General features: G+C 40.2%; 1 protein-coding gene across 3 annotated transcripts in view; it reads left to right on the top strand.

Moving 5' to 3' along the window:
* Positions 1–15,497, top strand: part of Prkd3 (protein kinase D3) — a 67,999-nt gene extending 52,502 nt beyond the window's left edge. The window contains exons 12-19 of one of the 3 annotated variants that reach the window (XM_057769510.1): positions 17–69; positions 1,943–2,015; positions 3,952–4,058; positions 6,860–7,021; positions 7,576–7,674; positions 9,439–9,706; positions 12,027–12,112; positions 12,842–15,497. In XM_057769510.1, coding sequence (XP_057625493.1) covers positions 17–69; positions 1,943–2,015; positions 3,952–4,058; positions 6,860–7,021; positions 7,576–7,674; positions 9,439–9,706; positions 12,027–12,112; positions 12,842–13,015 — 1,022 coding nt within the window. In that variant the 3' untranslated portion in view covers positions 13,016–15,497. The remainder of the gene's footprint in view (positions 1–16; positions 70–1,942; positions 2,016–3,951; positions 4,059–6,859; positions 7,022–7,575; positions 7,675–9,438; positions 9,707–12,026; positions 12,113–12,841) is intronic. The other 2 variants (XM_057769520.1, XM_057769530.1) reach the window with 2 other exon arrangements.
* The last annotated feature ends 438 nt before the right edge of the window (positions 15,498–15,935 follow it).

A 15,935-nucleotide genomic window follows, 5' to 3' on the forward strand; every position in this document is an offset into this window, starting at 1 on the left:
TTCTTATATTTTACAGAAGATCTGGCCACCAGTATCTCCGTATCTAACTCCCAAGTTCAGGAGAATGTGGTAAGCAATAATTAGATCCAATATGTACAGGCCAGATATTTAAAATAAAGAAATTAATGTGAAAGTCTTACCAGAATTAAGTCTAGGTCCCCAAGTACTGAGCAGTTGCTAAGATACAAAGCTAAACTTCGTAGTCATGTTGTCCTGAGCTAGCAGTTCTGCTTTAGGTTAGAAATTAAGGTAGATTCTTTTTAATCATGAAAATAAGAATTTCTTCACTTAGAAGGTAGCATGAGAACTACACAGTGGTACGCATTGTCATGAGGTGGAGTTCCTTTATCCTGATCACAGAGAAGGCTTCCAAAGGAGAAGTGCAGCCTGAGCTCTGCTCAGAGGATGAACTGAGGTTTGCCCAGTCTTGAGGGAGTGAGCTGGGAGACATTCATGCATGCATAGAAACAGGATGAGCAAATGGAAGGAAGCAGGAAATGGAGGACCCTCAGTGAGTAGATTAAGTTTGCTGTGTGTAAGCATACTAACTTTTGTAGCAGTATGACAGCCTCTTTCTGTAAAGGACCAGATATTAAACAGTTACATGGTAGAGTCTACCCAACTTTGGCCACTTTAGCAAATACCTACACAGGAATGAGTGTGACTATTTTAATAAATGTGTGGCACTGAAATATGAATCTCATGTACTATTCACATATCACAAACTATTACTTTGATTTGTCCAGTTATTTTAAAAACTTAACCATGGATTAAGCCACAGGGGAAGAGCCAGGAGCCATACTTTTCTACCTCTTGGATCAGATTGAAGAAACAAACGGAAACATTATAAAGTCGTTTTGTGTTGTTCTCGGATAAGAACCTCTCTCACCTGGAGTTTCAAGCTATTAAGTTTTCTAACAGAAGTGTGGGGCTTTCTGAGGTGGAGTCAAGAATGAATTTCTAGTCAGGAAGAGATAACAAGCATCAGGAGATATAGCCCCTGTGTCGCCCTGGTAATGTCTAAAATAAATTCCACATTGAGCAGAGAAAGGGGAACCCTAAGAATGTGAGAGGACGCGTCTGGATGACCCCTCGGGAGCCTAGAGAGATGTGCATCCATGGCTAAGGAGAAAAGATTCAGCTTTGGCCTCATTTGCTTTGAATGCCCCTTGTCTCATTGGTTTAGAATCAAAAGTAATTTCATCACTTAAATTAAAGGTTGGATTGAGGTTGATAAGCTTATACAAATGGTTCTTACAACCTTTAAAGTCTTCACTACAACTTAACATATATGCATATACACATTCACTGGTGTTTGCTTCAAGGCTGAAGCTTTGAATATGTTAAATGGGCTTATATTCACCTTTTACCAGTCGTGCCCATAATGCAGTTCTGGCACTACACACTCCACGTTAGTATTTGAATGTTCTGAGAGCAGCAAACAGTAACCAAAAAAAAAAAAAAGGAGGGAGGAGCATTGAGTGAGTGGATCTGTGTTAGAATTTCACACACATCTCAATCCCAGTGTAAATTTGGGTGTTGATTTGGGCTATGGATCTAGGTGCACCTGCATATGTAGAGGCCAAGGCAAAGTCGGGCATCAGTCCTCCCGCCAAACAGCTTTCACCGTGTGTGTGTGTGTGTGTGTGTGTGTGTGTGTGTGTGTGTGTGTGTTCTCGCACTAGCTTGAGGCTCACTGATTAGGCAAACTGGTTCCAGGGCAAACTTAGTCATCATTCCTGTCGAGTGTGTGTGTGTGCGCATGCGTGTGTATGTTCACTTACTCGCTTGGGGCTCACAGACTAGACTAGTTAGACAAACTGGGTGACCAGCAGCCTCTAGGGATCAGCATAGAAAACTTTTTGCTCTAACATAAAAATTAAAAATGTGTTTAATTATATGATTCAGAGACATTTATGATATTTGCTTACTTCCTTGATAGGACATCAGCAGTGTTTACCAGATCTTTGCAGATGAGGTGCTTGGTTCTGGCCAGTTTGGCATTGTTTATGGAGGTAAGCAAGTACAGCCTTTTATATATGTAGTTTCTAAACTGTAAATATTAAGACGGCTGTTATTCTTGTAGCTCACAGATTCGTTAAGTTCCCTTTTCCTCAAAGGTTGGTTTGCATCCTCTCAACTAAGTCCTTTCTGGTAAAACAGTAATCACTTCATTTCAGTTGGAAAATTCTAAAAGTAACAGAATAAGGAAATTATTTTTGTAGTAAGTTTCCCTCTTCTTAAAGATCACATGTAAAGATGTGTTAGTGTTGGGCTGTGTGGACTGTTCACTGAAGTATGCTCCCCACTAGTTTCTAGTGCGAAGCAGTATTCATTGTCTGTTGACATGAATTTTCTATCAGGTCTGACTATCTGAACTCTCTCTCTTTTTTTTTTAATGTGTAGCCCAGGCTGGCCTCAAACTCATGATCCTCCTGCCTCTGCCTCCTTCAGCAAATCCTGCCGGCGTGCACCACCACAACTGGTGAATATCTGAACTCATTATGCTCTGTGGTAAAGGATGCTGATGAAACTATTTAGCCTCCGTGTGTCTCAGTATCTCATCATCTGCTTGATGAAACTAGGAAACTGAATTGCTCTGCTCATAGACTTACTGGAATTAAAACTAATGTGTACATGAAAGTACTTTATAAGCAATAATCCAAGATAAAATGTCAAATCTTTGCCATCCCTTGCTTCCTCCTTTGGTTGGACCCTTCTTTCACACTCTCGGAGTGAGCCTTTCAGAAAATCAACATCTGACACTAGCACTAGTACATCCCGAAGCCCACTCTCTCTGTGGTCACATTCTCTTCTTGCTTGGGTTGCCTCCACTCTAAGCGAAGTTCCTTTTTACTTCTTCCAGTCACACTTGCACACCTCTGTACTGCCCCTCTGCCCCTCTCCATCCTGTGCTCCTCTGGTGGACATTCCTTTGTTTTCAGGCTCAGTGAAGGGCTTCCTCTCATGTGCTTTCTCCCCATCCCACCTTCATGGAGTAAGTGCAGTGTGCTCCCATGGCTCCTGCCACATCCTTATGCTGTGCTGCATGTAACACTTTGGGTTTCTCTCATCTTCCTACTGAACTTTGAAGGTAGCTTTAGAGATTCTGGGCTTCCCTTGTATTCCCAGTGTCTGCCATTATGTTTTACACAGGAAACATGTGGATCTTACACATAGACACAACACTGTGGTTTGTAACTTCAAATTTGTCCCTTTTGGACTAGTGATGTCTCTGTAAGACCTCATGAAGGAAGAGAAAATTCTGAAGGACTGCTGGCATCTTTCCAAACATGTCCTCTTACATCAGTCACATTCTGGGGCCTGTGTCCTTGTAACAGTTATAATTTTCAAGTTAGTAGGTTAGTAGAAAACCAACCACTTGTGTGTTAACTGGAGCTAATAAATAAATATACCTGCTGTTTTCACCTCTTAAATTGTAGCATTTAAACAGTGATCTCACTTAATAAATACAAGGCAACTAATTCATTTTAATGAATGAATGAGATACTGTCGCATACTTATTTTATGTCTAGAATACAAAAATCTGGAGTTTGAGGCTATAACGTAATCACTCTGCTGAACCTAACTAAAAATAAAGTTAAATAAAGTTAGTGAACCTAAATAAAATAAAATAAAATACATTATTTCCATCTTGACAGTCTTTGAAGACTTGGGGCATTTAAAAACTCATTTAACATAGTCTGTTACTTCTCAGTAAGAAAGTTCACAAAGATGTTGGGCATTTCAGGTCATGAAATTGCCTTTATTACAGGGCAGTGCTATAGAGGAAAGCATCTCATTTCTTAAGACTGTGGAAAAGAAAATGAGCAGCAGAAAATGCAAGAGTAAATACATTAAATTTCAGTCTGAACAACGTCCCAGTAAAGCTTTCCTGTTCTGATATAGCTGCCATAGCTGCCCGTTTGATTCTTTTCTGTTCTTGAACAGGAAAACACAGAAAGACTGGAAGGGATGTGGCTATTAAAGTAATTGATAAAATGAGATTCCCCACAAAGCAAGAAAGTCAACTCCGGAATGAAGTCGCTATTTTACAGGTAAAAACAAAACAAAAAAAATTAAAATGGCTTACATAGACTTGAGTTTTGATTTCTGAGTGAATATTTTTGATGATGCTTATAAGGATAGGTTTGGAGGCTGGTTTTGATGTTTTGAATACTGAACAGTGCAGGTCCTTTTTTAAAAAGATTTCAATAATGTTTAAAAGTTTAAAGGAGGCTGTTAGTATTTTATTCTGTAATACTAGTTTGATTAGATTTTTTTTTCCTGAGTGAAATCTCTAAAGATAGGAAGTATCCAGTCTTAATTCATTCAGGGATAATAATACTTCTGCTGTATTTTTATGTCATTATTTTATTTATCAGATTCTCGGAAATAATGTGAATATACTAATTACTATAAAAATAAACGGGCTGGAGAGATGGCTCAGAGGTTAAGAGCACTGGCTGCTCTTCCAAAGGTCCTGAGTTCAATTCCCAGCAACCACATGGTGGCTCACAACCATCCGTACTGGGATCTGGAGCCCTCCTTTGGCGTGCAGACATACATCGAGGCAGAATGTTGTATACATAATAAATAAATCTTTTAAAAAAATAAATAAATAAACACTGGTTTTAAAAGTGTGCCTTTTAACAGTAATGTGTTAGTCTATTAATTCAAAGTTACTTGCATTGTATTATTTCATTAAAAGTTGTGGCGTTTATTTTGGTTTATTTGGGATTTTTGTTGTCTTGGTTTTTTGACGTTAAGGCTTGCTTTGTAGCCCAAGATAGTCTCACACTCATGGTGACCCTCCTGCTTTAGGTCTCATGAGTGCTGGAATACAGATATGTACCAACATTCTCAACTTGTTAAAGTATATTTTGAAGTTTTGTTAGCAAGAATGTAAATCACATAAAATAAAGTACTTGTATTTTTCTTTTGACCTATTATCTTTATCTCCTTTGAGAGTTATGTAGCTTGATGGTTTATCTTCTGAATGTTGTGAATAATAATCATATTCAATGCCCGTTAGCTCATTGCGTGGCTTTCCATGTTGTTGAAGAAATACCCCTGTAGTAGTCAATGCTCTCCCCCCTCCATCTGCTCGCGTGTGGAATTAAGATAGTCTGCTGCACTTAGGCTCCTTTGAAGGAGAGAAGTGTTTAAGCAACTGATTAATGATTCATTTCTGGCATTATCATCACTGGTAAGGAACAGTGGAATGATAATCAGAGTTTTAGTCAGTAGGTACCTAAGCTCGTCTCAAGCCATGCTTCCAACAAGCTAGCTTCAGGTAGATTATTAGTAGCATTTACATAGGCTATGTGTGAGTATGTTGTTGATGTCTTCTTATATTTAATTTTGAAATGTTGCTGTCCAGCTAATATGTACAATAAAAATGAGGGTTTATATCTAAGGATTTATTTTTCTTTGACTTTGATCACAAACAGAACCCTCGACTGAGTTGAATTTAGGGATTTTCAATTATTGCACACAGTGAATTCTGGTTATTTATATCAGTGGTATTTAGTGATTTTAGGGTGTCACCAGATACACTACCTTCATGTTAGGTGACTTTAGATACACTCCCTTCTTATAAACTTATTTATTTGGGAGAGGGGGTGTGTGTGTTCAAAATTGTGGCTTTAGGTCTCCTGGCAGTGTGTGAACACGTAACAAAATCTATATGTATATATATTTTAAAGATGAAGTTTAATACTCTTTGAATATGAGAAAAAGAATAATGTGAACTTATACCGCAAATTCTTTGTAAAACAAAATTTTCAAATCACATTTTATTTACTGAAATTGGTTCTATAAGATTTAGTCAGTGAGCATTCCACATAAACTTTCCCATGGATTGAATGAAACCGTGTTATAATTTGTACTCTAACCACCTTTCATATGTACGCTGTGACACAGATACACACACTAAAATACATATTTATGAAAAGGATGACTACGGAAGGCAGAAGAAATTATAAAGATTAAAAATGGAATTAATAAAGGAAATAATACAGTAAATCCAGGTGTCAGTTCTGTGTCTGGGAGGCAGGAGTGCGTGTTAAAGTAAAGCAGCCAGCCTCGGCTATTTCTTTAAAATACAAAGACATCTTGTTGGAAAGAGACATAACAGAAGACACTGCAAACAGTCCCTCCCTTCACTGAACCACTTCTCAGTACACAACTGGGAAAAATACCTATGATTCTTGTTGTAGTTTTCATTTTATATGCTTTTAGTTTACTGTCTAAGTTTTTTATTCATTATTATTACATATATACATGCAAATTTATAAATACAATCTACTGGCTTGATTTGTATATGTGTATACATATGTATGTATATGTTTGTGTGTTTAGGACTCACTGCTTGGGATTGGATCTTTCAGGGACTCATCCTTTTAGCAGACTGATTGTCCCTCTCATGGCAGTCATGATTTGACTGTAGCTCTCCGTTTATGGGTAGGCTCTGAGATTACTCCCATCCGTGTCGGCGTGTCATCTGGTAGTGTCATTTTACAGGTCTTGTTAAGGCAACCGTATCATTGAAGTTTCATGGATGCAGCTTCCCTGTCCTATATAGAAGAAACTGTCTTGCATCAGACTTCCTGGTCTTGGGTTTAGGTGTGTCATTTGGTGTTGGGTACCCCGTGGTCTCTGAATTTTGATCAACTGTGCCTTTCTGTAATGATCTCCATCTAATGCAAAAAGAAGCTTCTTTGAGGAGGGGTGAGGGTAAACTGTTTCTTTCTGAGCTGTGTATTCATATAATCATCGCAGTATTTCAGTTGGTTTTGTGGTAAGATTAGTTCTTTATTAAAAATGGTCATTCAAACACCCTGCCACTTCTCTTCAGAATCTACACCACCCTGGGATTGTAAATCTGGAGTGTATGTTTGAAACCCCAGAACGAGTCTTCGTAGTGATGGAAAAACTTCATGGAGATATGTTGGAAATGATTCTGTCCAGTGAAAAAAGTCGACTTCCAGAGCGAGTTACTAAATTCATGGTCACACAGGTATTTTAACTCTACCTTGAAACCAGCAAAACTAAGAATTAATGGCACCATGTTTGCCATTGAAAAATTAAGGATTAGTAGCCTTAATAAAAGTGAAACAGTAATACTTTTAACTACATCTTGATAAAGTAAGTTTGAAATTATCATACAATTCAAGAACTCATCTTAGAGTTTAGCTTATTTTCTAAGCATTAAGAGAAGGCCCTTTGCAAGGGCAGAATCACCCTTAAATTTTGTGTGTGTGTTTTGTCTCTGTGTGTGTGTGTGTGTGTGCACGCGCGCGCGCTCGCGCACATCATGTATGTGTGATGCCTAGAGGTCAAGAGGACATCAGATCATATGGAGTTGGAGTTACAAACAGTTGTGAACTGCCATGTGGGTCTTGGGACCTGAACCTGGTCCTTTGCAAGAACAGCTTGTGCTCCTAACATCTATGCTGTTTCTCCCAGTCTTGGGTTAGTATATAAAGTAACCGGGGTTCATTATGGCATTTTCATACCTGCTTGCCATTGCTCTCTCTCAGTTGCTCCTCTCAAAACCTGTTTTCCTAACAGATACTTGTTGCCTTGAGGAATCTACATTTTAAGAATATTGTGCACTGTGATTTAAAGCCTGAAAACGTGCTGCTTGCATCAGCAGAGCCATTTCCTCAGGTGAGACATTCTCCAGAACCCGATTAAGAACTATTTTGAGTTAGTGACATTTACAAAGCACCCTCCTAATACAAAACAGAGTACTCAGGACATGCCTTTGTCATCTATAATGCCAGCTTGAATCAGTAGCTGAGTCATTTAAATTCAGACTTTATTATTGTATTGCTGTAGTTCATTAAACATTTTAGATATTTAGATAAATAGGTCTCAAGAAATAAACTTTTAGGGGGTTCTAAGTGTGTATAAGTGGCTCACAAGTACACATTAAGGTCTGTGCTCTCCAAATTTCTGAGTAGAGGGGTCCCCAGATTCAGTTATGATGCAGTTAATGTTATTCACAAGGCATATATCATAGGGCATATACTAGAAACGGCAAGCAGCATTTGAATATGCCTCCCCCTCTGCTCTCCAGTATCTGTTTGTGCTGTGGTTTTGTAGACATTGTCATCTGTAAGCCTCCTTTTACTTGCCTACTGATACGTAGCTTCCTGGGCAACAGATATTCTCAGATAGTGGTTCTCAACCTTCTTAATGCTGCAACCCTTTAATACAGTTCCTCATGTTGTGGGGATCCCCAATCATAAAATTATTTTTGTTGCTACTTCATAACTGATATTTTGCTACTGTTATGAATTGTAATGTAAATATCTGATACATAGATTGTAACAGGAGAGAGGGCCTGCTTTTGGTCCTGGCCGCCTGGCTAGCATACACCCAAAATAACCACACAGAAATTGTATTAATTAAAACACTGCCTGGCCCATTAGTTTTAGCCTCTTATTGGCTAACTCTCACATCTTGACTTAATCCATTTCTAATAATCTGTATGTCACCACGAGGTCGTGGCTTACTGGGAAAGATTCAGCATGTCTGCATTTCAACTGCTCCATGGCAGCTCTCTCTCACTCTGCTTTCTTCCTCCCAGAATTTAGTTCTGTCTTCTCCACCTACCTATGTTCTGCCCTATCAGGCCAAGCAGTTTCTTTATTGATTAACCACTGAAAGCAACACACAAACAGAAGGACCTGCTACACCATAGATAGTCTTAGGCATCCCTTGTGAAATGGTTGTTTGACTCCCCCCAAGGGGTCTCAACCCATAGGTTAAGAACTGCTCTTCTGCCAGGCGGTGGTGGCGCATATCTTTAATCCCAGCACTCAGGAGGCAGAGGCAGGCGGATCTCTGGGAGTTCGAGGCCAGCCTGGTCTACAAGAGCTAGTTCTGGGACAGGCACCAAAGCTACAGAGAAACCCTGTCTCGAAAAACAAAAACAAAAAAAAAAAAGAACTGTTCTTCTAAGAGTCATTAAATAAAGGATGCTTCAAAATATTTATTTTGTAGCTTATTTTTCATACAGCAAAGCATTTATTGAGTACTTTTATATGCCCAGACACTGAGAGACCATTGAGGATTCTAAACTGAAACACAATTCCTAATACAGAGATAGAAAAGGGATTCCCTTAAAGGTGAAGGAAGATCAGCACCCTCCACCCATCTCATCAAAACAACAGAACTGAACCCTTGCTCCCTGAATCTGGAAAATGGAATACAAATTGTTTTTAAATTAAGCAGTTGGCTAGCTCTTCATTCTGCTGTAATATCAAGACCTGTGGATGTATCTGTCTGCCTCTGTGGAGTATTTCAGTTTCCCTGTCTAGAACTGTTTTTGTATAATAATTAGTACCTTTCGTTAAGTGTGTTGAACATATCTAGGAACAGGTATTGATATGCATATTGATAAGCTTTTACATATTCAATTTCCAGGTGAAGTTGTGTGACTTTGGGTTTGCACGCATCATTGGTGAGAAGTCATTTCGGCGGTCAGTGGTGGGAACTCCAGCCTACCTAGCCCCTGAGGTTCTCAGAAGCAAAGGCTACAACCGTTCCCTAGACATGTGGTCAGTGGGCGTCATCATCTACGTGAGCCTCAGCGGCACATTTCCATTCAATGAAGATGAAGATATAAATGACCAAATCCAAAATGCTGCATTTATGTACCCACCAAATCCATGGCGAGAGATCTCCAGTGAAGGTAAAAAAAGAAACAAGTTCCAGGTCCACACCATTAGCCCTCATTTCATTTCCCTAATCCATTACCAGTCTTTGACCACTCTACTTGTGTTTATTATTATAATTCTTACTACTTTGTTTTTGTTTTTTGGTTTTTTTTTTTTTTTTTTTTGAGACAGGGTTTCTCTGTAGCTTTGGAGCAACCTAGCTTATAGACTAGGCTGGCCTTGAACTCAGAAATCAACCTGCCTCTGCCTTCCAAGGATTAAAGGCGTGCACCACCACCACCACCCAGCTTATAATTTACTCTTTTTTTTTTTTTTTGAGATAGGGTCTTACTTTGTAGCTCTGGCTGACCTAGAACTTCCCGTGTAGACCAGGATGGCTTTGAACTCAGAGATCTGTGCACCACTATGCAAAGCCAAACTCCCTACTCTTAAACTCTGTTTGTCTCAGCTTTCTCATAATTTTCAGGCACAGCTGTCACCCAGGCTCTAATAGCCTCTTCCCTAACGCCAGTTACTGGGCGCGCCATCTGCAGGAAGGCCATTTCATCCACTCTGACTTCCCTTTAACTCACCGCAGTTGTCAGCTCCGTGTGTGGCCCTTGCTAAGTGCCTTTTTAGCCTCACCTCCCACTTGTTATACAAAACTGTTGTATACTCTCTCCTAAACTCTTTCCTGCATCTTGCTCAGGTCTTTCCCCCTGCCAGCAGCCCCTCCTTCTCACTGCTGCAGTTCTTCAGAGACTTCCTAACTTGTGATTGGCCTGTGAGTCCTCCTGACCTACCCCTCCTCCAAGCTATGTAAGATCTACTTAGGCGAACAGTTGGGCATTTTTTTTCTTAAGTCTATGTTTTGGTGATTAGTTATCCCAGTCTTGAAGATGGTAAACTCCTCGATTAGGCACTATTAGCATATGCACTTTATACCTAGAATGAGCTTTTGTGTCTGCAGTTCAGTTTTCAGTCCTCTTATCATCAGGAAGCTCCGTGCTGTAGTTTTCATGACTAGTGAAGGCTTTTCCATCTGTAATGCCTGCTTCTGGGTGTGATAAGAATAAGCAGGGCTGTTGGTGGACAGTAATCCCAGTACTGTGGAGGTTTCAGGGCCTTATACAAGACCTTTTCTCAGGGAAGGTTCAGGAGAAAGGCAGGAAAGGGGATAAAGTTTACTGATGCAGTGTGCCATCCTTGGGAAACAGCTCCCTCATAGGTAGTAGAAGTAGCGCTACGGAATGTCCCGAGCTGGGTTTAGCCAGCCGTTGAATGAGTAGGTCTTTTTTTACCATTCCAAACACGCTGGGCCGGATGACAATTAATAAATACCCCACTAAGCTGGAAGGAGTGTCAGGAACAACAGAAAAGACAACAGCCTGTGCTTCACTTTGTAACAAAAGGAGCTCAACGCTGTCTCGGAGCTCTAAAGGCAGGCAGTATGGCCCACAGCCCTCTGCTGTCATCGCTTAGTCATTTCCTACGTCCTGACTCAGCGGGTGGAATGGAAGAGCTCCTGAAACTGACACAGGTCATGAGCCCAGGGGCAGGACAGACAAGGATGTAAGGAATTCAGGAATTTAAAACATGGAAACAATGAAGGACTCAGGGAAAACCTTTGCCACTTGGGACTGGGTTTTCTTATCTGTATTCCAGACGCATCATTATGCAGTCTGTGATCAATGTATAGTTTTATAGTTGCCTTGATTTTGTAGTGGTTCAGTTTCTCCAGGTAATTGAGTAAAATGTGCTAAGTTTTCACCTTAAATACCAAATCACCCCTAACCTGTCTGCTAAAACCCTGCAGCGTGAGCTTTTGTTGTTGCCTCTTAAATTCTCACTGGGTCTGTAAGAGTGACTTCTGCCACTTTGTCAGAGCAGGTCAGGGAAGAGAGCATTGTGGTACCCTTGGAAAGGAAAGATCATCTGGAATCAGAATCTGTTCATCCTCAAATAATAGTGATGGACACTTAGTGCCTGTGTGCAAAACACACATTCTAAGATTTGTGTTAGGCTGATTTCATCTTCTCAACAGTTCCATTGCACAGATGAGGAAGTCAAGGCACAGCATAGTTTAGAAATGGACCATGTCACACTGGTACACATCAGCCTACCCATCTGGCTTCGGTGTGTTCGTGTAACCTGTACTTTATTTTGTACCCTTACCATAAGGAGTCGGTGTTCATTCTCACATGGGTCACTTCTGCGTGTTAAATTCTATATACTAGAGAAGCGAAAATTTCTTCATGCTATGTTTACATGGATCAAACTGCCCTCCTGCAGGCAAAATCACGGGTTTGAGAACAATTCTCCTAAACTCTTATCTAATTTTGCCTTTCCATCTAGCAATTGATTTGATAAACAACTTGCTTCAAGTGAAGATGAGAAAACGTTTCAGTGTTGACAAATCTCTCAGTCATCCTTGGCTACAGGTAAGGAAAAAAGATTCTGTCTGCTTCTTAGCCTCCTGTGAGTTTGTCTGCACTAGCGAATCCACTCGGAGAGCAACGAGTTCAGCACATTTCTCAGGATAATCTTTAGGCGTCATCTGTGTCAGGCTCAGGCCTATGGAAGTGCTGTGGCCTATCCTTCAAGTCAGTGTCGACAGGTGGTTAAACACCCACGAACTGAAGCAGTGAGCCTTTAATAAGGACTTAGTCGTTCATGCCTTCCTTTTTTTAAGGTCAACAAAGCATACTATTCAATTTATTTTAAACATCCACTAAAAGGTTTGTGTTTGGCTTGATTCCTCCATGAGTGATTTTAGAGATTTGTCTCGACAAAAATCTACACTTGAGAGTAAGCGGAGAAGCTGCACAACTATTTTCTAGGAAACGGAGCAGAAGTAAGTCAACCTGGTAATAGATTCAAACACTTGCCCCTGTTTTGAGCGGTAAGATGTCTGCCTCTAGCCATATAAAGCAAATGTCTTTGTGATGATTTCTACTAACTAGCTCAAAAGCCTAGGAGAATTTTCCAGAAACTAGTTCCTTTCCTTTATACAGACTTCAGAGTTTAAGATCTATCTTTAGCATTGCTAATGTAAAATACAGTTAGAATTTAGGGGTAGGAGTTGTCAGTGGTGTCACTGAGGCTGTAAACAGGAGAGGGGACTGCGGTATTTGTCTATTTTATGGGTCATAATCATTTTCTTTTCCTAGGATTATCAGACTTGGCTTGACCTCAGAGAATTTGAAACGCGCATTGGAGAACGTTACATTACACACGAAAGTGATGACGCTCGCTGGGAAATACACGCATACACACACAACCTCGAATACCCAAAGCATTTCATTATGGCCCCCAATCCAGATGATATGGAAGAAGATCCTTAATTATCAGCGGGCTAATTCAGTGAGGAAGGATTTCATTCATGAACAGATACTCTGCTACATAACTGTTGCTCTCTGCCATCCCAAGGAAGCACAGCATGGGGAAATAGAACGATTGGTGGCGCCAGTCCTGTAGCTCGTGACGAGTAGGTACATGAAGGGAAACTGAGTAATAAAACCACATAATGACGTCAGAATGAAACTTGTTACAAATTCTTACAGCATAAGCAATAACTGGTTCTGTCATTTTTCTTAATCCTTCACATTAGCACAATGTGAATTAGCACTTAATTTATGTCTCCTTTGCTGTTACTACATCATTTGTTTTAAAAAGCCTGTGACTGTCTAGTTATTGCTTATAAGGCTGATTACTCAACAGGTTTGTAGTTCAGCGATTGCTATGAGGCTAACAATATATGTAAGGACTTTTAGTATTTGTCTACTGCTGGAGGCATTGATTCTTCTGGGTCCTATAAATGGAACACTGTACTGCTAACCTTTTGGGGGCTGTATCCTTAAATATGATCTGTATGGCATAAAAATTGTCACCTTTTCTCTGTTGCAATGGCCACTAGGATAAATGGACAATTGGTGTTACAAAATGAATAGATACAGCCGGTCATCACTCAGCTCTGCCACTCAACACCTATGTTCTCAATTGACACCATCATAATGCAAGCTGTATGCCAACAGCCGGTGGGAACAGTTCTGCGATTAACTACATAACTAACCCTCACATGGTTGAGTAGTTTACAGATAAAATTAATCCACAGGAAAAGGGAAGCTAGTGCGGTGATAGCAAATGTCACTAGACGGCAAGCAGTGTCTTTCCCTTCTTCCCTAGCCTTTGGGTGGGATCTGCAATATCTACAATTTTTAAATCAGCATTTTATTTTGAGCAGTTTGGGGGAGTGGGTTGAAGTCAGACATGAAAGTTCAGTTTACCGGGGCGGGACCATATTACGAGTATGGCAGGTGAAGGAAGAGTAAGCATTCCTTACACTTCAGCTCCAGCAGCCAGCTGTTTTCGTAGTAGTTAATATAGATTCGGTATTTCTAATCTGAGCAGTCGAACACCAGAAGGTTTTTAGCTTTCCAGATACTGAAAGATCTGCATACTTCACTGGTTGAGCATCCCTGACTAACAAATCTGAAATCCTCCAAAATCTAAAAACTTTGGAGTTCTGAGGCACTTTCTGATTTTCACAAAGAAAAGGAAACATGCTATGTTTCTTCATTCCCTCTAGTCACCAAGAGTGGGCTTTTGTTGTTGTCCCTTCTCTGTGCTAAGAGCAGAGAGTGAAGTCAGAGGACCTGGGTGTGAGTCTGAGCCTCCTATGTTTTAGATTTGTTGCGCTGGGCAGGAGATAGTTTGTCTAAGCATTTAGTTTCTCATCTGTCGAATGGAGAGCATAAATTGCTGCCTTTGCCATCCACGGTGTGGCCATGAAGACGGGCATGTGTGAACATCTCTGACAGTCTGGAACAACCGTCGATGTAGTCAGCTACCACCCATCAGGTCTGAGGTAGCGAGAGAGAAACAGTCTTGTGTGTGAGCGGACCAAGACTGAGGTGTCTCCACAGATGAGATAGCAGCTGCGGGGATCTACTGAATATTAAAATCATCCTGAAGAAACAGAGACATTACAGGCTGCCTCTGTGTTGTTAAGTTCTGATGCTTTAAAATATCCTCACAATTGCCACGTGACTACATGCATTTAAAGAAGTTGAGGCACAAGGTTAGCTGCTAAAGGTCAGAGAGTTTGAATATGAATTTGAACCCAGGCCTATGTCCCACGTCCCTCTTCCCCGGCCCAGCCACTGATGGTGTACTGTCCATGTGTGTGTCCAGGAGACCCTGCACACAGCCCTCTAACTGTTCTCATGCCGCAGTCGTGACGAGAATTAAGGAACGTCTGTGAATGAATTTTCCCTGTGAGAGGTGGTGACTTCCCTCCGTTTCTGCAAGGTCTGCTTGACCACCACGTACAGGATGGAACAATTGTGCGTCACTCTGCTGTGAGGCGAGCTCACGGGAGTGGCTGTTCTGCTGTATGCTATCATCAGGCTCTACAAGCCGTGACGTGAATTGCACTCTGTTTTTGTTGAAGGCCTGTGTGTCTAAAGAGAAAGACTGCCAAGGCACTGTCGGGTGGTCTAGCGGTGAGTAACTACTCCACTGTTTAACCTGCATAACTTTTTCTCTTTGTCTTAAAGCCAAGTTGTGTTTGCATAAAAAGTAATTGTTTCTTAGAAACGTGATAAATTTCAAAGTAGTGTATAATGACACTGTTTCGAACATTTTATATTTTTTGTTACATCCCACTTTTTGTAAATATTCTCAAAACTTGATAATAAAATGTATTTCTGTATCACCATACTTTCCTATGTGAAAACTGCAGCCAGTCTCTAGTACAAGTTTCCCAAGAGAATTTTACTTGGTTGTAATATTTTCCGAGTCTGGGTAATAGAACAGTTTTGTACGTAGAGCCAATGCTAGATGAACACTGATTGTATTTACTTACCTCCCCCCACAGAGGAAACCTGTCAAAAAGGCATTTCAATTGTATACTGCATTTGAGATAATTATCTAGAAGGTTCACTTATTGGAATACAAATGTGAAGAACAATGATAATTAATTTTTTTCAGTAACTACCCCAGATACTCAACTTTTGCAACTAGAAGAAGACTTAGAAAAATTTAATGTCTAATAAAAAATAAATAAATTTCTAGAATTTTATGAGAGAAGAAATAGAGATGAGATAGAAGGCACTACTAGACTCTTCCCTCTTAGTTATAAAAGCTAAAAACAATTATGTATTTGGAAGAAGTCAACTGTGGGTATTTCACCTTTTAAATGTTTTAGTCTAGGAATAGAATAAAATAAAATAGAGCAATTAGGAATGTAGGCCATTCCTAAAA

This window comes from Chionomys nivalis, chromosome 1 (genome assembly GCF_950005125.1).
Source record: "Chionomys nivalis chromosome 1, mChiNiv1.1, whole genome shotgun sequence".
In the NCBI taxonomy this organism is placed as follows: domain Eukaryota; kingdom Metazoa; phylum Chordata; class Mammalia; order Rodentia; family Cricetidae; genus Chionomys; species Chionomys nivalis.